Source organism: Lupinus angustifolius, chromosome LG06 (genome assembly GCF_001865875.1).
Source record: "Lupinus angustifolius cultivar Tanjil chromosome LG06, LupAngTanjil_v1.0, whole genome shotgun sequence".
In the NCBI taxonomy this organism is placed as follows: Eukaryota; Viridiplantae; Streptophyta; class Magnoliopsida; order Fabales; family Fabaceae; genus Lupinus; species Lupinus angustifolius.
Genome location: NC_032014.1, coordinates 29,070,333 through 29,092,908, shown reverse-complemented (window position 1 = coordinate 29,092,908; position 22,576 = coordinate 29,070,333). Strand labels below are relative to the sequence as shown.

Here is a 22,576-nt window from a genome sequence, read left to right as displayed (position 1 = left end):
TGTCTTAATTTCTATAAATTGTTTTAGTTTCCGTTATGACAAATCTACATGTTTATTTTTTTTTGGTACTTATTGCCAAATAGAAATTTATTATTTCACATCTTATAAGAATGAAATAGAAACACTAATAATAATAAATATTTAATTGATATGATATATTAATTAGTCTAAATAAGATTTGAGCCATGATTTTTAATAACATATTTTTATTCATGTCTCCTTACTATGAAATTAATCATCTGAGTGTGTTGATTCCTAATAATGTTCCTTCGACGATATTATCCAAAAGAGTGTGAGGTTTATGACTACTCCTTTTAACAAGTATTATTATAATATAAAGAATCGAATTTTTAATCTTTCTTATCTAGCAGAACATTAACTACTAAATCGACACCTGGTTAATATGTTGAACGTAAAATAAAAATTAATTTGAAAGAAACTGAAATTTAGAGATTAAAAAGTGAGTTTTTATATTCTAAATTGGGATACCTCGTTTTGTTTGGTTTATGTTGCGGTTGTTTCCATTTTCTCATCCCAGATTTCCAAACCTCAACAAAAAGGTTGTTTCTTCAATCACTCTTTTTTCTCTCTCTTTCTTTGAATCTCAAACCTTTTTGCTTTTTCTATCTTCTTTCACTTACATACTTACACTACCCCATTTTTATTCTTTTCATTTTCATTCATTACACTCTTATTTATATTATTTATTTATTTATTGGTTTTGATAACTTATGATCATACTCAATTTCTGTCAGTTTTCTCTTTTTATTACTATGTTTGGTTTTTCTTCATCAATCCTTGTAAAATATAAATTTACATGCTTTTGTATTGTTACACTGTTGTTTGATTCTGAAGTTGTAACTAAGAGTTTGTATTTGTTGTTGATGATGATGATGATGAGAACTAACTTGTATGCATGTATGTTTTGACTTAATTGGTTTAAGTTGTGGCTTTGGCAAATCAACTTATTTCATTAAGCTACAAACTTATTACCTCATATTTGATTAGCATGTGCTTATCATTGTTTACACCTATCTTATTGCCCAATCTAACCAAGTAGGTTTTATTCAATCAGCTTCCACTTTTAGCTTATAAGGTTTCATGTGGCTTATAGCTTATAAGGTTCCATGTGGCTTATAGCTTATAGCTTATAAGGTTCCATGTGGATTATAGCTTATAAGGTTTCATGTGGCTTATAGCTTATAAGGTTTCATGTGGCTTATAGCTTATAAGGTGTCATGTGGATTATAGCTTATAAGGTTTCATGTGGCTTATAGTGTATAAGGTTTCATGTGGCTTATAGCGTATAAGGTTTCACCTAACTTAAGTTTTGAACTAGCTTATTAGCTAGTTGTGCTAAACAGAGCCTTAGATAACAGAAACAATGAGTTTAAAGCATGAGATCGGAAAATGAATGTCTCAAAGGCAATACTCGTTAACACAGAGTACAAGAGATAGCTTTTTTCAAGCTCAGTTTAGTCAACGTTTTTTTACCACAGATTTATTTCTTCTTTGGTTTCATTATTGAAAATACCGGGGATCCTTGGTGATCCTTTATTCCACTCGATACTGATTAATTTCATATCGATTTGTTATGCTTCTATATCTCTATTTGATAGGTAGTAAACAAGGTTTTAAATCGTCGAATGCAATTGTGTGACCTCAATATTGTGGTTTTGGTAGTCCATGCAACCACATTGTGACTGCAATTGCAGGTGCAAGAGTCACATTTTTCTGAATACAATCTTAATTTAAGACCATAGGGATGAATTGTGTAATTTAGTAAAGGAATGGTAGATATTTTCACGAGGGGGGGGTGTTGTTGTCGAATTAGTCTCTTCTTAAACTATGACCACTATTGAGAAGCAAGCATTTCGTTCTCATTTATATAAAATACGCAGTTAATTATTAGTGAGCTTCTTGTACAAAGTTATATTAAATAAATGTTGCTAAATATGCAGTTTCGATATGTACTGGTTTATCTGTTAAATACTTAAATATATTATAAACAGTTCATTTGGGGACTATGGTGCTTTGTTAAAAATAAAGTAGCTGAATCATACTGTAAATCCACTCCTATCTGTCAATATATATATATTCTAGAATCCCATTTTTTTTGTTCATACGAGATGCTTGATACATGATTATAATCAAAATGAAAAGAGAGGTTATAGATTATAAGGCAGGTAGAATGTATTTGGTCTTCGTTTTTGCGAGAACAGGACATGCAAATTTATCATTCGTTGCATCCCAATCCCTTTTTATATTTTTGTGTCTATTTGAAGAGATAAGTAACAATGACTGCATCATGCATGTGCACATACATATGTTCAAAACTTCAAATGTTAATAAGTGATTTGAACGATTTTCTTTAGATAAAAAAAATCACATTTGAATAGCTTTCTTTGGATGTGTACCATTTGCTGAGTTATTGAATGGATATTACAACTTCAGAAAATTCAGGAATGGCTAGAGAAGTCATTGCTTCTGCATCACCTACTTCTCCATCAACTGCTTCTTTCGAGTATGAGATCTTGGATGGTAACGCTGAAATCCTTCAAACTGTTAGAGCCTCATCCAGTCACGCAAGTTCATGGACTGAACCTGAAAGGTTGAAGCTCAGACACAGAATTGGCCGAGGGCCCTTTGGTGATGTTTGGCTAGCAACACTTCATCAATCAACTGAAGATTATGATGAGTTCCATGAAGTTGCGGCTAAGATGTTATATCCAATCAAAGAGGATCATATGAAGATTGTATTGGAGAAATTCAATGAATTATATTTTAAGTGCCAAGGAGTTGCTAGTATTTGCTGGCTACATGGAATTTCAGTCTTAAATGGAAGGGTTAGACTTCGCCCGTGCACTTAATTCAATATATATAAGAAGATTTTTAGCTACCTATTTGACTTCTAGCTAGATATTTGTTTGTGTTATAAAAAATGGAAATTTTCCGTGTTTGCAGATATGCATCATTATGAATTTGTACGAGGGTTCAATTGGTGACAAGATGGCTAGACTCAGAGACGGAAGAATTTCGTTGCATGATGTTTTGAGGTGAAATATTTTTGGTGGTATTAAGTGAAATATGCTTATTTTTATCTTTGTATAGTAATAAGGAGGGGTAAAAATTGGTCAATACTAAGTGCATGTTATCGGCTGCAGGTATGGAATCAATTTGGCTGAGGGTATTCTGGAACTTCACTCTATAGGGGTCCTCATTCTCAACCTTAAACCATCTAATGTTCTTCTCGATGATAATGATCAAGCAATTTTGGGAGATGTTGGTATTCCCAATATTTTGCTTGGCACCTCATTCCTAAGTTCAGATATGGCTCAGAGGCTTGGAACTCCGAATTACATGGCTCCAGAACAACATGATCCAGAGGTCAGAGGCCCTATATCGTTTGAAACAGATTCTTGGGGATTCGGGTGCACCATTGTTGAAATGTTGAGTGGTATTCAACCTTGGTATGGATGCCCTGTCGGTAGAATATATCAATCAGTTGTTGAGAAACATGAGAAACCCCAGATTCCAAGTGGCCTTCCTTCTTCAGTTGAGAATCTCCTTGTTGGGTGCTTTGAGTATGATTCGAGGAATCGTCCTTTAATGGTGGATATTCTAAGTGTCTTCAAAAGGTTTGTATTCTTTTAGATCTTTCTGGAAATATGTTTTGACTGTGTCAGTTTCTTGGGTCTGTCTTATCATATTTAGTTTCACTCATTTGGTATGGTTTATGTGAGTGCGGTAGTGCGGTACTCATCGAAGATCCATTAATATTATCACACAGACACACACCTATGTAGGAGCTGATTTATTTTCTATCGACATAGGTCAGAATCACAATTTTTTCTTCCTATAATTGCATGCCTTGCATTATGGTCCTTGACATCAAACTCATTTTTTTGCTCACCTACTTTGAATATGGAGTCATTATGGAAGACCACATATGGTAACTTTAAACTCGAAAAACCTTTTTTCTTCTGATTATTGAGGGTCTTGTTTTAATTTCGTATGTAGTACTAGTAATCAACAGACATGCAAGGTAACTAGATTCTCTTAGAAAACTGGCAGTTATAACTGAAAAAAACGAACCTGCTGTGCCTATCTTGTTGGTAAAGCAAAATAGAGTAGTTGTCTTGTAGGACAACAATTTGAGGCCATATAAAAAATTTGAGTCGAATCGCTTCCTTGTAACATAATATGTTATGTTGAACCAACTCTGACAAAGGGTTAATTTGTATCATGCACTGGCTGAATTTAACTTTTATTCATTAGAACACGGAACTCCAAATCACTTGGGCATGTAAGTTTTTATACCATGTTAACCATCCATACTATGTCATGAACTATCTGACCCAAAAACCTTACATAGTAGGTGAATGTACATGGATGACTTTTATTATACTTTAACAGGATCTAATATTTGAATATAAACTAAACTTTCGAACTTTCTGAAGAGCACCCTTTTTCTGCTTTACTCTCCATTGTTGTGATTTTACTTCCTTTTTATGTTGTATTTTCCCATCTAGTTCCTGCTTCATGATATGTTACTTTAATTTATAGTAACTTTTATAAAGGTCTTGGATTAGTTTTTTTTCTTAGTTTTTGGTTGTACAAATAGATTGAAGGTGAAAGATATAGTTCATCATCTTGTTTTTGAATTTTTTTTGTAAGGAGATAAAGCCCTTACATTGTTAACAATGCCTCTTAGTAATATTTTGTGAGACTCATTGAGAATGTAAGTATATCTCTCGATTCTAAAAAATATTTTGGAATGATCTTAGTAATATTTTGGAATGATCTTTTGAAACTGTTCTAGTTGTATGGTGTTTCTGTTCACAAAAGTTTCCACAAACCGAAAATATATTACGATTTACTACACAATATAGTTGTGATCTACGCGACTCCCATGTAGTGGTATGCCATATTCTAAAAAATAATGTGGGACATGAAGGCTCGCTGGTTATCTTTTCAACATTTTCCTTTCTAGGAAGGGTGGTCATTTTGGAAATTGTATCATTATTATAAAACGGTGAAGAATTCTTTGAAAGAGTCTGAGACACAGAATTCTTTGAAAGATTAGTCTGAACCGGAGAGAATTGAAAAAATAGTCTTTCGAAGAAAGCATAGAATTGGTTGTAAGTTTCTATTTATTTTCGTAAAGATCAGAAAGATCTTGTTACTATACTCTTAATTTTTCTGTTTTATTTGCAGGTCACTGAATGAACTGGCCAATGATGGAGGATGGAGATATCTTGGTAATGTGAAAGTTACTCCAAAATCTAATAGCACTGGCTACACACAGTGGTTCCTCTCGAAGGATAATCTTCAAGTGGGCGATATGGTTCGATCTAGAAAGCCTCTCAGTTCATGTAAACCTCAAAACATGGATATCCCGGAAGGAACTGTTGTTGGTAACACAGATAACGGGTCCGTCCTTGTAAGGGTCCCTGGTATTCACGACCCTTTAAGAGTTCACGTGTCAACTCTCAAACGCATAACATCTGGCTTGGCAGCTGGTGATTGGGTACGTTTGAAGGATGAAAACGGGAAGCACTCGTCAGTGGGCATTCTACATTCCATCAATCGAGACGGAAGTGTGGCTGTTGGATTTATTGGGCTGCAAACTCTATGGAATGGAAATTCTTCACAACTGGAAACGGCAGAATCTTACTGTGTGGGCCAATTTGTTAGGCTGAAAGAAATCGTTGTAAGTCCTCGATTCGAATGGCGCCGTAAAAGGGCAGGGGCATGGGCCACTGGTAGGATTTCATGGATCCTACCAAATGGGTGTTTGGTTGTTAAGTTCCCAGGGTTGTTGCCTTTCGGGAATGAATCGAGTACTTTCCTCGCCGATCCCTCTGAGGTTGAAGTGGTTGGTTTCAAGACATGTCCTGGGTTGATAGAAAAGTATCAACATATAGAGGATCATCACTGGGCTGTTAGACCCGTTCTCATCGCATTCGGCCTTTTTACCGCTATGAAACTCGGTATATTAATCAGCAAGAAAGCGGGGAGGAGGAACATGAACAAGGTTAACGCGATTGAAAGTGAAAGCGACGGCCAAAATGCTAGCAAGTCAAAACCTGGTGCGGTAAATCCGGGCAACAACACAACATGGGTTCCTTCTGTTGCTAATATCATGTTCAAAGAAGGTATTAACAATTCCAATAGCAGGTAGTTATAGTAGTTAAATCTCATAATATTTGAATAACTAACACATTCCATAAGCTGTTTTACCATAGTAGTTTGAAGTTGAACAAACATAATTTGGAAATGGCAATTATACATAAATGCCAACAAGTCTTATTATGAATGTAGTAATTGTACATATCTTTGTGCTATGAGCTTTGTACATATTTAGTTTGTTTCACCCATTTTCTTATTTTGGTTGAGAATCACGAATTGATTCTTGTGTACCAATTCGTGGTTCTTTTGTGAATTGGTTCTCTATAATTAACGAACCAAATTTTCACCTATAGTTGAAGTTAAAGAAAGAACAAAGAAAAAAAGAGTAATTGCTGATATGTACTCACTTACATGAATGAGTTACGACAAACAAGAAATAATTTTACGGTGGGTATTTCTCCTAGGGTGAAGCCAAAGTTGATTCAAACCTACTGGCACTAGAAATGGTTATGTAGAGAGCTATAGAAACTCTACTGAGTATTCTCTAATGTACCAGTGTTTGATAGAGGTAGCATATCGTGTACTATGTACTCATATCCATACCAAAGAGAACCATGTATTAGGTCACTATAAATTTTGACCCCAAATGCTTGCTTTTTATAATAAACACATATTTATGATATGCATTGTGTGTGTTTCACAACCACACAAGTGTTTTATATGTTAAACCTTAAGATGCTATTTTTGTGTTGTGTTTCAATCCATGTATTCCCACATAAGCCAAGGCCCATTTACCAACAAAGCTCTAAAGAGCATAAGCTGAGTAAATAGCATAGGCCGAGTAACTATTCCTTCTACCCAATATTATACATGAACCAATAAGAATCTCATAAAATGGTGCTGAAAAACTCTCATAAAAACTCTTTTGCTATACCTAGCTTAGAGCAAATGGGAACTTCGATTCCATATGAGGCAAGTAGGCCCAAAAGTGTGAGAGTTCGTGTGTTTGCTAGGTGGAATAACATTTAACAAACTTACTAAACCTAAGTTGATTTGTACCTAATGTAGTCGAGATATGGCAAAACGGGCTATCCGATGGGTTAAGATCGGCCTGCTTTGGTTTTCAGGTCAACTTCAAGCCAAGCCAGGCCGCAATGGTGAAGCTTACATTCGGGATACATGAAAGATGTATAAGCTTTTTCGTGTCAGCCTACTTTTATTTTTTTTTTAAATTGCAATGATGTTTGTTGAAGTTAGGTCATTGTGCATCAAATAATTGTCCTGATTGGAGAATGGCGAGGAATTAAATCTGAAGCTAAAAATGTGGAAACAAACTTTAGAATCGTATGACTTTTGTATTAGTTGAAGTGAGATGATATATGAAATATAAGTTTAGTAAGATGTATTGAAACCCTAGTGTAGACATTTAAATATTAAAGATCATATTATACCACAAATCACTAGATTTAAGTATCTTGGTTAAATTATACAGTATGTCGCAACAAAATGTAAATCATAAGATTCAAGCAATGTGAGAAATAGAATAGTCCATCAGACTTCATATATGATAAACTAGTGTCACTCAAGGTCAAATGAAAATTTACTGCTTTAACAAGAGAATAAACTCAATATAACAAAAATGAGAAAATTGTATTGGATGAATAAACATACTAGAGAAAATATAATTATGAATGAATACATTAGGGAGAAAGTTAAGATAGCTCCCCGAAAAGATCACGCCTTAGGTGGTTTGGAGGAGATTATTAAAAGCCTCAATGAGTAGAGTAGACTAAATGGAGGTGAGGCCAATGTCTAGAAATAGAGGGAAACACAAAAATCATAGGTGAAACCATTGAAAAAGATCTAAAAATGAATAATTTATCGGACGTGATTTATGATACAACGTTATGATATCATTCGATCTATTTAAATACATATTTACATTATTTATATGTATAATATTCACATTTATATATTGATGACTCTGAAGCTATCTCAACATAGTATTCAACTTATCCCTTTTAATCACTGTTTTCCAATGTCCAACTGTGTCACTAAATATTTACATTATTTCTTGTTAGGTATTAATTGTACATGTTATTGTTTCTCAATGTCCAAACTCACAGTATTTTCATTGTATATTTATATGGTTTAAATATGTTTTTCTTCTCTACAAATATATCAAAATTTGATTTTACTTATGAGCTTTTTTATACTTATATTTTTTCACATTTGCAATGGTCTTTTTTATTAATTTTAGATTGAAAATGATGACTTGATTAATAGGGTCACGATAATGGTATCATGAGTCTTGTCACATCATCCATTTAACCTTATATGTTTTATTTTAGTCCCTATAGGTTAAGTAATTTTTTATTTGTCTCTATAAACTAATTACTTTTGATTTAGTTCCTAATTATTTAATATAACATATTTGTAATAGACTAATTTGTAATGACATGTTTTTTAAATTTAGAATGGAAAAAAATAACATGTGAACAATTAAATGCATATTAAAAAAGTGGTAACAAATAAAATAAAAGTCATCAAATGCATGTACCCAAATTTAGCTGTTAGGGACTAAAATCAAAATTATTTTATGAACTAAAATTAAAACTGTTTAATTTATATTGACTAAAACCAAAACTATTTAATTTATATGAACTAAAATTAAAGCAAATAAATTTAAATGTGTGATGTGATGAAATATAGGACATTGTTGACATGGCCTCTATTAGCTGAGTTAATATTTTGCATCCACACTAGTGAAAAAGATCCATTGCAATATATTCAGAAAATGTAAGGACTAAAATTAAAAAGTTAGAGGACTATACATTATTTTGTATGCCTAATAATTGATTCTAAATTTATGTTTTGACTCTTGTTGTTAATAGCTTGTGTTCTGAAAATGACTTACTAATTTTCTTGTTTATAGGACATGACTCTATCCTATGATACTTGTAGTTAATAAGATCCTAACCTTGGGCCAATCTAGGTTTGACCTATTGATCTAAGGTCTAGATCAACCAAATAAGGCCCATCAATGTTTAGGATCTAGTTGACATGGTAACTTGTAAGGAAAGACTCTCCCAAGGGGCATTTAGGAGTTACCATAGGCACACATATAGGTCTATCAAGGCCGAGTTATTATCAGGATAAAAGCATGACCTTAACCATTATATTCCTTCGAGCAGCGAAAGCGCATTCAATTCAATATAAATAGAGGAAATTTGAATAAGAAATATATTATATTCATCCATCATCTCTCTCATTTCATTTTACCTTACTTTTTCTATTATATAATTATTCTTTATAAACATTAACTCGATCATAATATTCTCTTTTCAAGTACCCATTTAAGTGTGTCTAAGACCAATCCTCAATCCGATTCAAGATTATTCCAACATCCGAATCTAGTTCTCAATCTAGTTTAAAATAGAGACATTATGATGCCATCCCTCCACCACACTCAACTCAAAGAACACTACACAGCAATGAACTTTACTTTTTTAGGAATGATCAAGAATGTTTTCCAACCAATAGTCAGAAATTAATTTTTTGAGACACTCATGCTTAAGAAATACAATTATATATTCGTCTGAATGAATTTAAGAAAATAAATTATCTCCTAGTACGAGACGATACTTCATTCCATAGAGTACTTAATGATGAACAAAAAAACTTGATCAAGAGAAAATACCAATTAAACTTATTTTCTATGCATTGAATAATGACACAAAACTTTATCCATAACATTGATCTTTATAAAGATAAAAAAACTTAAACACACCAATCATATTTTATCTTGTTCTCTCTCTTATCACAATGAGGACCATCATAATCATTATCACTATTATCACTACCACCACCCCTATCATTATTATTACCATTATAATCTCAACATTACTACTATCACCATCGACCATCAAACTATAGATAAAATAAGAAAATGTGCTATTACATAACTATTGGTATTGTGTTATCTCACATGTCATTGGTGCAAAAATGACATTCTACCTCAATTGTTTTAGGAATTTAACCTCGATTAGCAAGCCAACTAAGTTTGAAAACAATACGGTTAAAAATTAGCTAGGTTCCACATCATTATAAACCAAGATCAAGAAACAAAGAAACAAAAAACTATGTTAGATAATTTCAAAATCAAGGTCAAAAGTTCAATTTATTTAAAAGTAAATACTCACTTCATCTCATGTTTTTCGTTCTTACTCATTTGGTTCTTTAAAATTAAAAATCCTAAAATGGTTTCAAAAAATATCAAATGAGAGGTCCCCAAATTTTTTTAAGTTTTCAATTTTGGAGTGACTAAACTGATAAAATCGAAAAACATGAAGGATTAAAATGAGTATTTACTCAATTTTTTAAATCTTCCCCTTCCCAATTCTTGGAATGTCAAATCAAATATAATCATTTCACTCATTAAGGTTTAAAAGGAGATTGTCAGACTCCCCTAATTGTTGTCAGTGTCATGGCAATGTTGAAGACCTCTTGCATACTTTCAGAGATTATGCTAATTAATTCTACTCTTCTTTGGCAATAGGTGGGGTTTAACGATCATGCTTTATGGAATAATGATTCTTTCTTATCTTGGGTGGAAAATAATTCTATGCTTGCCAATGGCCGTATTTTTCTGGCAGGTGTCTGGTGGGCTTGGAGATGGTGGAACAATTCAGTTTTCAGCAATTTTTCCTGGGAGATTGGCTAGTTACTAGGAATGTTCATCACGACTTCAAAGATTGGAGCATTGTGGATTCTTTCGTAGTTGACACTTCATCGTCTTCGTTCTTCTGGTGTAAACTTGACATAAATAAAGTGAAGCTTAATGTGGATGGTAGATGCAATTTGAGAGAAAAAAGCGATGGGAGGTGGTGGAGTTCTTTGCGACCATGATTGTTTGTGGCTTTCTAGAAAATTTGGATATGGTACTCCTATTCAATCAGAATTGATGGCTATGGAATTCGGTCTCAAATTGGCTTGGAACTCAGGTTTCAAGACGCTCTTGGAAAGTGATTGCTTGGAGACTATTAATATAGTTTTGGAGAAGCTTTGTGTTCATTTTGATTATATTAATGTCACTGTCATCAAAGTTTGCGATTTGCTCTCTAGAGACTAGAATGTGCAGATTCACCATGTTTTCAGAGAAGGGAATACGTTGGCTGACTATATGGCTTCTCTTAGTGCTTTGATTCAGGAGAAGAAGGAGATTTGGAACTATCCGCGCTGCCTCTTGGAGCGATCCAAATTCAGTGATTGGATGATTCTTTCTTTTTGTAGTTTCGGTTTGTTTTTTATTTCCGATGTACCAAAAAAAATATTACATCAAAATACAATACTTTCTATTCAAACTCTATAAATATTACATACAAGTATTTTACATACAATTTCTCCACAAACTACATTGTTCATACTACACATGCCAAAAACATCCACCTTTCAATTATTATTCAGCACGTGAAGCATTATTGGCTTTATTCTAACGTTTCTACACACCAATGGGATACTGCTCCAAGGAGGGATATCCTCGTGATAATCCATGTATGTCTACTTAAACAAAAAGGATAAATATCGAACATAACTTCACATAACTTATAATATGAACTAAACATCGTTTATAAATATGATTTTAGACACAACTTATAAATAAGACTATTTAACATAACCTAAAATATACTTACACTATGGTCAAATAGGAAAGTTCTAGTGGTGTAAGGTCATGCTAGATCCTAGGATGACCAAAACGTTAAGTGTTCGATTCCTGGAGCAACACTTGTTGGGAGTAACAACCATGAACCCCAAAAGAGATTAGTTTCTTACCATAAGATGAAGGTATACCCTTAGTAGTATAAAAAAGGAAGATTCTCCCATAATCCTTCCCAGTGATCATCAAAGGTCGTATGTACATCATCCACTTCTTTTTCCTCAGTATAAAAATATCAAGAGTTGAATCATTATTTTCCTTGCTACCATTATTATAAGAAAAAGTTGTGAATAATACCTCAGAAAATATTATTTCAAATTGAACCCATTGTTGGGTATTTATACAAGAGAAGGTTGTTTGAAAAAGAAGCAACTAACTAAGTTCCAGGGTATACGACCGTGCTTGAAGGTACATGGTTGTGTCCCATTAATTTGATCGAATGTTTTGTTACAAGGGCTTCCACGTTCTAGCCGTGTCCCCTGACAGGCTGTGGGTCGTGCCCAGTTGGTCATTTTTCCCTTGACACAACATGTGGTGGCTTCCATTTGTGATACACGACCACCCTTTTGCATGGGAGCATATTTGTTGTCCCACAATGAATGCCACACCATGTGTCATGACCTTGTGATTGGTTGAAAAATATATATTTAAATTAAAATTTAATTTTTAAGTATTTTTTGACCAATCACAAGGTCATGGAACATGGAGTGACACTCATTGTAGGACAATAGATATGCACCCCTTCTGCAACACACGACCAGACTGTGTCCCTTGACATGGTTGTGGGTCTTGGTCACGATCTAGATCTTCCTTTCCTTGGTCACGATCCAACTCTTCTTAATCACAAACTGAATTATCTTTGTCAAGAGTCAAAATACCTTGGTTAGAAATGCTATGCTGTGAGTCTTGGCTTACCTGACTTACCTTAATAATTATACATAAGTTTCCTTAGAGAACCATTAACCACCTTTTGTCTGAACGAAGACAAATATAAAACACTTATTTGTTCTTTAAATGCCATGATGAAATATTCGTCTTTATGATCTATTTTGTTAAGGATCGCCAATGTGAAACCTAAATCATCTATTTGCACACCATTGTTACAGTCAACCAACTTATAATTAAACACATACACTATAAATTTTGTGTAATCGACCTAACAAATTTCTTCAACACTCTAAAGAATGATAAATATGTCATAACAAGGTATGTATTTTCAGAACTACGGAAATACATGGAATCACCCTCAACCATAACCCCATTGTATTGCACAAAACTTTTGTCATCCTAGTACATTGTATAAAAGGAAAACATAATGATTTGTACCCACTCCAACATATTGTTACACAACAATTATATTCGTTGTACCAACAATTGATGCTAGAGCCAATTGGTGGGACTCTTAACCTATATGTCACATTCATGGTAAAGAAGTTCAATGGAATTACTAACTTTAGGTTATGGCAAAAGAAGGTAAAAGATGTGTTAGATGGAAAACTTCTACCAAATGAATGCATGACATCATGGGGATAAATAATTAAAGGAGAAGAAATCACAGCGAGACCATGATAGTAATCATGATCATGTTGGATCTATGATTTCAGAAGTGCATGTATCTGATTGGTATCCAAGTGGAGATAAAGACCTAGGTGGAGCATTAAAATCTAGCACAAGTTCTGAGAATGTCTCTTTCTTGGAGAGTGTAATATTCTCTTTCATGAGAAATGGTGAATTCTTATGGTATTTCTGCAACGTCAAGGAAAAGAATGTTAATTACTACAAGATCCCTAATAATGCAGGTGCCATTAGCATGGTGTAAGAAAGAGGGCATTGGAATAGACACAAGTGTATCACAAGCACGGGATGGGATCACATGTCCTCATTCATGTCTCACTTGGTGTACCAAGTCAATCACATAGCTCCATTCATTTAAAAAAAAAAATTATAAAAACAGAAATTAATATTTTAATATTATTTTGTGATGTTTGATTAGTCCGAGACAGGAAGACAGAAAAATTATGGGACAGGTGATCCTTGTCCCACAAGCACATCATAATAGTTGTAGGTGTAACACGAGCACATATGAATAGACACAGGTGTAATATGAGTTATTTTGAAATATGATTGTAATACATGCAAAGATGGTAGTTGTTAAGACATTTCAAGGAATCGACATGGTTCAATTAGGATGAGTATTAAAAAGGATAGTTGTCGATGAATGTTGGTGTAGATGATCTGTAGTGTCAAATGTTTTAATTTCCTAGCAATGGATAACTATGCGGCATGTTCCATTGGATGATTGTAAAAGATATCACTCTACAAGTTTTATGAGCTCGACTCATGGTAACAACATCAAGGATGCTCAAAAATGCTTATGATGCATGGGCAACCTCTAATGTGAAGGAGATAGTTAATAGAGTTAGCAATATGGAGTTCAATTGCAGTTAGAGTGCATAGATTTCCTAAAGAACGAGATATTCGCTAATATAGAGATTATTGTTAGGAAAATTTTCTAAGGAGCAGAATATTCGCTAAGATAGAGATTATTGTCCAAAAAGCTGATATTCATTGGAACACGACCAAACCATTTGAGGATACAACGTTGTGTCTTCAAAGCACAAGAAGGCTGTGAAAAATGTGCTCTGCTAGGGTTAAGGGTTGATCCAAGTTTCTTGGAACCAATCATTTCTTCCCTTCTATTCTTTTCATCATGATTCGTTCAGATACAATTATACCATGGTGTTGTTTGGTTGGGGAAGACAAAGCCCCTGCTCCCCAACAGATTGACCCAAACAAGATCATGCTCGAAAAACCATCACCAGAAAAGAAAAAAAATCATTCCTTCAAGCACTCACCAACACTTGTGACTTCTCTTCATCTCAGCTACCTGAGCCTTGCATAAAAGGTGATGCCATAGCTATAAAAATTCCAGAATCCGATTACCAGGAGGGGCTGAACAGGTGCAAAAGCCACCTTCATGGAAGACTGATACTCTCCAAAGGTGACTCCCCATTGAAGTTCACGGATCTGAAAAGTAAGCTTACTACATTGTGGACAATGGTAGGGAAATGGTCAATGGTCTCTTTAGGGAAAGGTTTTTATGATTTCTCCTTTTCCTCCATTGAAGACATGAGAAAAGTGTGCTCTGTGGGATCTTGGAGCTTGAAACCGGGATTCTTGAGAATGTTTTTATGGTCGCCAGACTTCAATCCTAGCATACAGAAATTTACTCACACTCAATGTTGGGTTAGGATTCATAACCTTCCCCAAGAGTATTGGAGCCCAAGGATAATATACTCCATTGCAGGAGGTATTGGAACCCCGATTTCATTGGATGCAACAACTAGCAACAGATCCTTTGGCCATTATGCAAAGGTGTTGGTCGAAATTGATCTGAAATCTAAGTTACCGAATCAGATCCTGGTTGAAAGAGAGGGGTTTGCGTTTTTCGTCCCAATAGAATATGAAAATATGCCTGATTTTTGCACTGGTTGTTTCACTATTGGGCACAATGTAAATAACTGCAAAAAAGAAAGCAAAAAACCAATGGCAGAGGAGCAAGCCAAAGGTACTAGCAAAAAGTATATGAATGGAGCAATCCCTAAGGGGAGGGATGAATCAACATCAAAGAAGGCTATGGAGGAAATGGCAAACAATATAGAAAAGAATAGTAACTTGGTTGAGCAAGAGGAGAATGCTCAGCTTCTTAATGAGAAGGCTAAAGGGACCATTCATGCAGAGAAGATCAATGATTTATTCATTAATCTAGATATAGACAACAGGGAGGACATAAATCTGGATGAGTTAGAAAAAATGGAACTTACCCCTACAAATGCCTTGATACAAGCAGATGGGAAGGAGAAGGAAACATCTGAGGGAGACTCCTCCAGCTATGAGGTGAACCTTAACAACTCCATTCAGGACAACGTGATAGTGCAAGAAACTGCAAAGATAGCAAATCAGAATGTGCAAAAGGATATTAGAATCTTAGGTAGACTTTGGGTAGATGATGATGAACCAGAGAATGAGAGGGAAGAGTTCACTCCAGTGGTCTCAAAGACTCAAAAGAAAAAAAATGAAAAAGAATAGTAACAAACAAAAAGTGCACCAAACCCGGAAGGGTGGCTACCTCAAGAGTAATCAATGAAGGTTCTGTTCTGGAACTGCAGAGGCATTGGCAATACAAAAACAAGGCTTTTTCTCAAAAACCTTTGTACTTCTAATAATCCTGATATGGTTTTCATTGTTGAACCAATGATTCCTTATAGTAGTGTTAATCCTTCAGTTTGGAAGGAGATGAATTTAAAGCTTTTTGTGCAAAATGATAGAGGCTTCAACCTTCCTTCTATCTGGGGCCTTTGTAAGATTCACATTGATCCTGTCATTCTGGCCAACTCTGAGCAACATATTGCTATGGAAGTCAAAGACTCTAATCAAAAGTTCTTCATATCTGCAGTCTATGCAAGCAATAGTTTTGTCCATAGGAGATCCCTTTGGAATGAGATGCTAGGAGTCATGGCTGCTAACCCTGGTCCTTGGAGTTGCATAGGTGATTTTAATGTGGTTTTAGGGGCTCATGAGTGTAGAACTGCTAGACTTCCTGCTAGAATCCCCTGCCAGGAATTCAAGAATTTCTCTGATAATGCTGGATTTCTGCACTTGAGCACTTTGGGAGCTCAATTGACTTGGTCTAATAGAAGAAGGGGTGGTGCTCTAACTGAGAAAAGACTTGACAGGGCCCTCTGCAATGAGGAATGGTTAAGTTGTTGGAACCAAGTCTCTTGTTGCTCCTTGCCAAGGCTAACCTCTGACCATCATCCTATTCCACTTCACTCTTGCTCATCCCTTAGGGATATAATCTCATCTTTTAAGTTCCACAAAATGTGGATCCTTAACTCTGATTGTAGGAGATTAGTGCAGAGTTGTTGGAAAGCTCAAGTCTTTGGCTATCCAATGTTTGTGTTGTCTCAAAAATTAAAAACTCTTAAGAGAGACCTAAAAATTTGGAATAAGCAAGTCTTTGGCAATGTGCACCAGAAAGTGAAGTTAGCCAAGGACAATATTGAGATCATACAAAATTTCATTAGCGTCTCTAGCCCCAATCCTGATCTTACCTTCCAGGAGGAAAAAGCCCAAGCTGAGCTAGTGGAGGCTCTCATGATAGAAGAGGCCTTTTGGAAGGAGAAGGCAAGAATCAATTGGTTTGTCCAGGGAGATAGGAATACTTCATTTTTTCATAAAGTCACAAAGATTAGGCATGCCACAAAGTCAATAGCTATGCTGAAGAATGGGGAGGATATTCTATCCAACCAAGAGGATATACATAATCATGTACTTAGTTTTTATACTGATCTTTTTGCCTTTGCTAATAACTCTTCTCCTAACAGTTTAATCCAGGATGTGATTTCTTCCTTGGTGACAAATGAAGACAACAACAACCTTACTTCAATCCTCTCCAATGAGGAAATCAGATTGGCTGTCTTTGCTATGAATGGTGAGGGAGCCCCTGGACCTGATGGCTTTGGGGGATGTCTCTTCCAAAGCTTTTGGGATCTGATTCACCTTGAGGTTTGCAATTCAGTCAGACAATTTTTCCATCAAAGTTGGTTGCTCCCCAACATGAATTCCAGCTCTGTTATTCTAATTCCTAAAAGTTCTGGTGCTGAGAGAATTGAAGAGTTTAGGCCTATTGCTTTAGCTAATTTCCATTTTAAGATCATAACCAAAGTTCTGGCAGATAGGCTTGCTCTCATTGCTCTAAGGATCATCTCTCAACAACAAAGGGGATTCATTAAAGATAGGAAAATTCATGACTGTATCTGCTTGGCATCTGAGGCAGTCAATCTCATTGACCACAAGACCTTTGTGGGGAACCTTATCATTAAGCTTGATATCAAGAAAGCGTTTGCCACAATGGATTGGCAATTCCTCTTGGACACTTTAACAGCTTTTGGCTTTAATGATCAATTCACTAAATGGATCAGAGTCATCTTAGAGTCTGCTATGTTATCTATCAATGTTAATGGAAGGAATGTTGGTTATTTCAAGTGCAAAAGAGGGGTGAGACAAGGAGACCCCCTATCTCCTCTATTGTTCTGTATTGCTGAAGAAGTGTTGAGCAGAGGCATCACAAAGTTAGTCAATGAAAACAACTTGAGCACAATATCAGGTCCTAAGGGCTTACAAACCCCTAGCCATGTTCTTTATGCTGATGATATCCTCATTTTTTGCAAAGGAAAGAAAAAAGAATTGCTTAATTTAAAGAAGTTGATTCTCAAATATGCAGAAGCCTCTGGTCAACAAATCAATCAGAACAAGTGCAAGTTCTATGCTAGTTTGAATCCCAGGAGAATAGCTACCCTATCTAACTATTTGGGTTTCTCTGTTGGTTCTCTCCCTTTTAATTATCTAGGGGTGCCCCTCTTCTTAGGTAAGCCTAAGAAAAAGGTATTTGCAACCCATAGCTGATAGACTTGTTGCTAAACTAGCAAATTGGAAAGGTTCTGCTTTGTCCATAATGGGAAGGGTGGAACTGGTCTAAACAATAGCCTAAAGCATGCTTGTCTATAGCTTCCAAATTTATAAATGGCCTATGCAACTCCTTAACCAGGTGGATAGGTGTATGAGAAACTTCATCTAGTCTGGTGATGTGGAGTTGAGAAAGATGGTCATTGTGGCTTGGCACAAAGTGTGCACCCCTATTAAAGAGGGTGGTCTTGGAATAAGGTCTATCAAGGCAATGAACAAAGCTGCTTTGTTAAAGCTAGCCTCGGATATGAAAACCTCTAATCATCAATGGGCTAGTTTCTGCAGAGATAGGTTTGGTGACAACACAACTCCTCCTATGAGGCATTTCACATCTTCCATCTGGCATGGGATCAAGGCAAGTTGGCATGAGGCCATGGACAATTCAATCTGGTTGATTGGGAATGGCAACCAAATAAACTTCTGGACAGATAACTGGCTGGGTGAAACTCTGGTGGACTACCTTCATATTCCTTCTGAATTGCATCCTCATCTCCAAGCTAGGGTGGCTGACTTCATCTTTGAATCTAAGTGGTTGATTCCTGGCTTTATGATAAGGCTTTTTCCTGACTTAGTTGCCAGGATTTCTCAAATCACTAGAGCTAGCAACCAAGACAGATTAGTTGGGAAGCACTCTAATGGTGGTGTGCTAACTTCCAAGCTAGCTTTTGCTCATGTGAACAACAATCAGTCTAACATTCCTTGGTGTAGCCAAATCTGGTCAACATCAATCCCCCCATCTAAGTCATTCATTAGCTGGCGAATAATGCACACAAAAATGCCCACAGATGACAATCTTCAACATAGAGGCAAAAAGTTGGCTTCTAAGTGCAGCCTTTGTAACTCCTCTCAAGAGGACACTAACCATTTGTTTTTTCAATGCAGTTTTGCTAAAGCCTTATGGTCCTGGGTGCAGGATGCTTTCTCTTGGAGAATTAACACTTAATCCATCCAATCCATCCTTTCTACTTGCATCTCTCATTCAAACACCCAGCTGGAGGAGTTACTGCTAGCCTCGATCATCATCACAGTGGCAACAATTTGGTTTTGCAGAAACAAAAGAAGATTTGAAGATAAGAATATCTGTATTAATCAAGCCATAACCAAAATCAAGACAGAGATAACCTGGGTGGGAAATTGCTCAAAGGTGGCCTCAAATTCTTGTACAGTTTCTGATTTACTTTTGCTGAGAAGTTTTAAAATTCAATTAAAATTGAGTAAAGCCCCCAAAATTGTGGAAGTCAGATGGTTGATGCCTTGTGAGGGTTGGATAAAAGTTAACACAGATGGTGCAGCCAAAGGTTCCCCTGGCATAGCAGGTGCAAGGGGTATATTCAGAAAAAGCAGAGGATATTGTGTTGCTTGTTTTGCTTCTTTCATTGGAATTCATAGTGTCATCTTTGCTGAGCTGTTTGCAGCGATAAAAGCTGTGCAGTTGGCCCTCAATAATGGTTGGACAAACATATGGCTTGAATGTGATTCCACAGCTGTAGTGGACATTTTCAAAGGCAGAGCTAAACCTCCTTGGAAGATAAGCAACCTTTGGGACAATTGTAGTTCTAAGCTGAACTCCTTGAATTTGAAAGTCTCTCATATATTTAGAGAAGGTAACCATTATGCTGACAAATTGGCAAATTTTGCCATTCAATCTAGACAAAACTCCTACTGGACCCAACCACCAAACTTCATTAGGGATGCTTATAATAGGAATAGTTTAGGCCTTCCTACTTATAGATTCAACCATATGTAATCTTCTTCTTTTCCTTTGTATGTGACTTTCTATTAATATATTTTGGGTGTAGTTGCACCTTACCTTAAAAAAAAAAACAAAGCACAAGAAAATGTAGAATTAAAGAGAGGGTCACAACCAAGTCATGGTGGCATCCACGGCTTTGTACTTAGGCATGTTGTGACCCATGATTGTGTACCAAGGACCTGACGCGATGAAAACAATACACAATTAAATCATGTAGGATTTTAGGGTTATGTATTGGGTTCGGATAACAAACTATATATACATGCATTTTATATAACCAAAGTGTGTTGGAGTATGGTCGTAGTTGTTAATCCTAATCTCTAATAATATGTTTGTACTCACACCTTTGTTAACAAATCTTTTGTCATCTCCATTCTATTTTTTCTATATCTCATTTAATTGTTTGTGATAAACTTTTCACAATGATTATTTCCCCTACATCATGATAATGGATGATTAAATAACTATAGAAATTATTCTTATTGAAATTCGTGTACAAGATTACATTGTGATAAATCCAAAGATTTAGTTGGCACCTTTAAAATTAAATTAAAAAAGTAGTTGGCACCTTTAAAATTAAATTAAAAAAGTAGTTGGCAATAATAGTGGGATGATAGCTGGCAATAGTATAAAGAGTTCTTTCTATTTAATATCCAATAATGTTTCATGTATTTTCACATCTTTCATCATTGTTTGTTGAATTTCCTACCTCATATTTTGTTTTTGTTTCAATAGAAATGGCTCTCAATGGTAAACTAAGTACTGAAATTCCAATTCAAGCACCTGCTTCCAAATGGTTCAACCTCTTTGCCAAGCAACTTCATGATGTTCAAAACCATGCTGAGAGAGTGCATCACACTAAGTTGCATGAAGGAGAGGATTGGCATCACAAAGATGCTATTAAGCAATGGACTTTTGAAATAGGTAAATTGTATGATCCTAATTAATAATTTGTTTAATTCCACTTTTAATTTCTCTTATTTTATGGTTATGCAAATTTAGTTTGATAATTTTTAGTCATCCAACTTTTTAACTTGTGTACTACCACTAATTCGGGTGAATATACTCTTCAGTACTAAAGAGAATAGTGTTTTAAAAAATAAAATAAAAGTCACGATGATGTGATTTTATTACCCTCTTAAATATAACAAAATGGTACGGTTATGCTTAAATGCACACATAAAAATTACAATTTGCCTCTTAAGTACAATAAATCTTTTCCATTCATTCCTATTCATATTTCATTAGTCAAGTCCAAAAACAAGTTATGGCAATCCATTAGTTACATAAACAAGTTATGTGACTTAAAATAGATAGATGGACTAATGATACATAAAATGAAAAATTGGAGGACTAAATATCATTAAAATGAAATAGAAAGAGTAAGTCACATAACCATAAAAGACAAAGGAACATCAAAGTTTGAATTATATATTTTGCATTCAATTCTCTCTTACAACCTTTTTGTTTGTTACTGTTCTTAATTCTTTGTGAAAAACAGATGGCAAGGTTGTCATAGCTAAGGAGAAAATTGAGTCCTTTGATGAAGAGAAAAAGACAATCACATACACCCTTTTTGATGGAGATATTAGTCCACATTACAAGATTTTCAAGTTCATCTTTGAAGTAATTGAAAATGAGGATGGTAGTGCTTCTGTTAAATGGACTCTTGAATATGAAAAGATTGATGATAGTGTTGAACCTCCATATGGCTATGTGGAATATCTAACCAAGTCTTCAAGGGATATTGATGCTAATCTTCTTAAGGCTTAAAGACCAAAGGGTGTGAAGAAGATTATTGTAATAAATAAAAATTATTGGGTGTGGCATAAGATTAAGTGATTATCTAATTAATGTGTGTGACATAAGATTAAGTGATTATGCAATTAGTGATTATGTTTGCTTATTTTGCTACTTTGTATTGAGTGAACTTGTTGAAGTCAATATATATTAATAAGTGAGTTTTTCTTATTATATAGTAATTTCAGTGACATTTCCAAGATTCTAGAAGTAAACAACCTTTTATTTTAAATCAAAGATTAAGAAATGTCCATGTCACTCTCATATACATCCCCTGTATAATTATTTTCATAGTTTGAGATATATTAGTCTATTCATAATATCAAAATAAAGAGCCCTTAGAATGTTTTTCTGATACTCAAAAAACTAGAGTGGAAAAATACACACTCAACATTCAAACTTCAAACAATTTGGATAATCCTACCTTACACTTTTTTAAACTCTTATATGCATAAACCAATATAAAAAATTATATAAATACATTATCAAAATATATTTTAAATACATGAAATATGTACATAGTATTTAGTTAAATGTTCATTGTCCAATTACATTATTACTTGTGTTTCTCTTGTCTAAACATGGTACAACAATATACGCGAAGTTATTATAAAGAAATATAAACATAATGTACATTAGGTGTAATC

The 22,576-nt window shown here is 34.8% G+C and overlaps 2 protein-coding genes across 6 annotated transcripts; both read left to right on the top strand.

Annotated features, from left to right (window-relative positions):
- Positions 440 to 6,380, top strand: LOC109350734 (E3 ubiquitin-protein ligase KEG-like). Of its 5 annotated transcripts, none has more exons than XM_019592011.1 (5): positions 440 to 552; positions 2,455 to 2,846; positions 2,965 to 3,056; positions 3,165 to 3,638; positions 5,218 to 6,380. In XM_019592011.1, the coding sequence occupies exons 1-5, from the start codon at positions 507 to 509 to the stop codon at positions 6,182 to 6,184; spliced, it is 1,971 nt and encodes a 656-aa protein (XP_019447556.1). In that variant the 5' UTR covers positions 440 to 506; the 3' UTR covers positions 6,185 to 6,380. The 5 variants fall into 5 exon arrangements, with proteins under 5 accessions (XP_019447556.1, XP_019447557.1, XP_019447559.1 ...); XM_019592012.1 differs by having other exon boundaries at positions 463 to 553; positions 2,462 to 2,846; XM_019592014.1 differs by having other exon boundaries at positions 539 to 560.
- Positions 20,793 to 22,100, top strand: LOC109350733 (MLP-like protein 31). Its single transcript, XM_019592009.1, has 2 exons — positions 20,793 to 21,053; positions 21,631 to 22,100. Exons 1-2 carry the CDS (start codon positions 20,867 to 20,869, stop codon positions 21,900 to 21,902), a joined length of 459 nt encoding a protein of 152 aa, XP_019447554.1. The 5' UTR covers positions 20,793 to 20,866; the 3' UTR covers positions 21,903 to 22,100.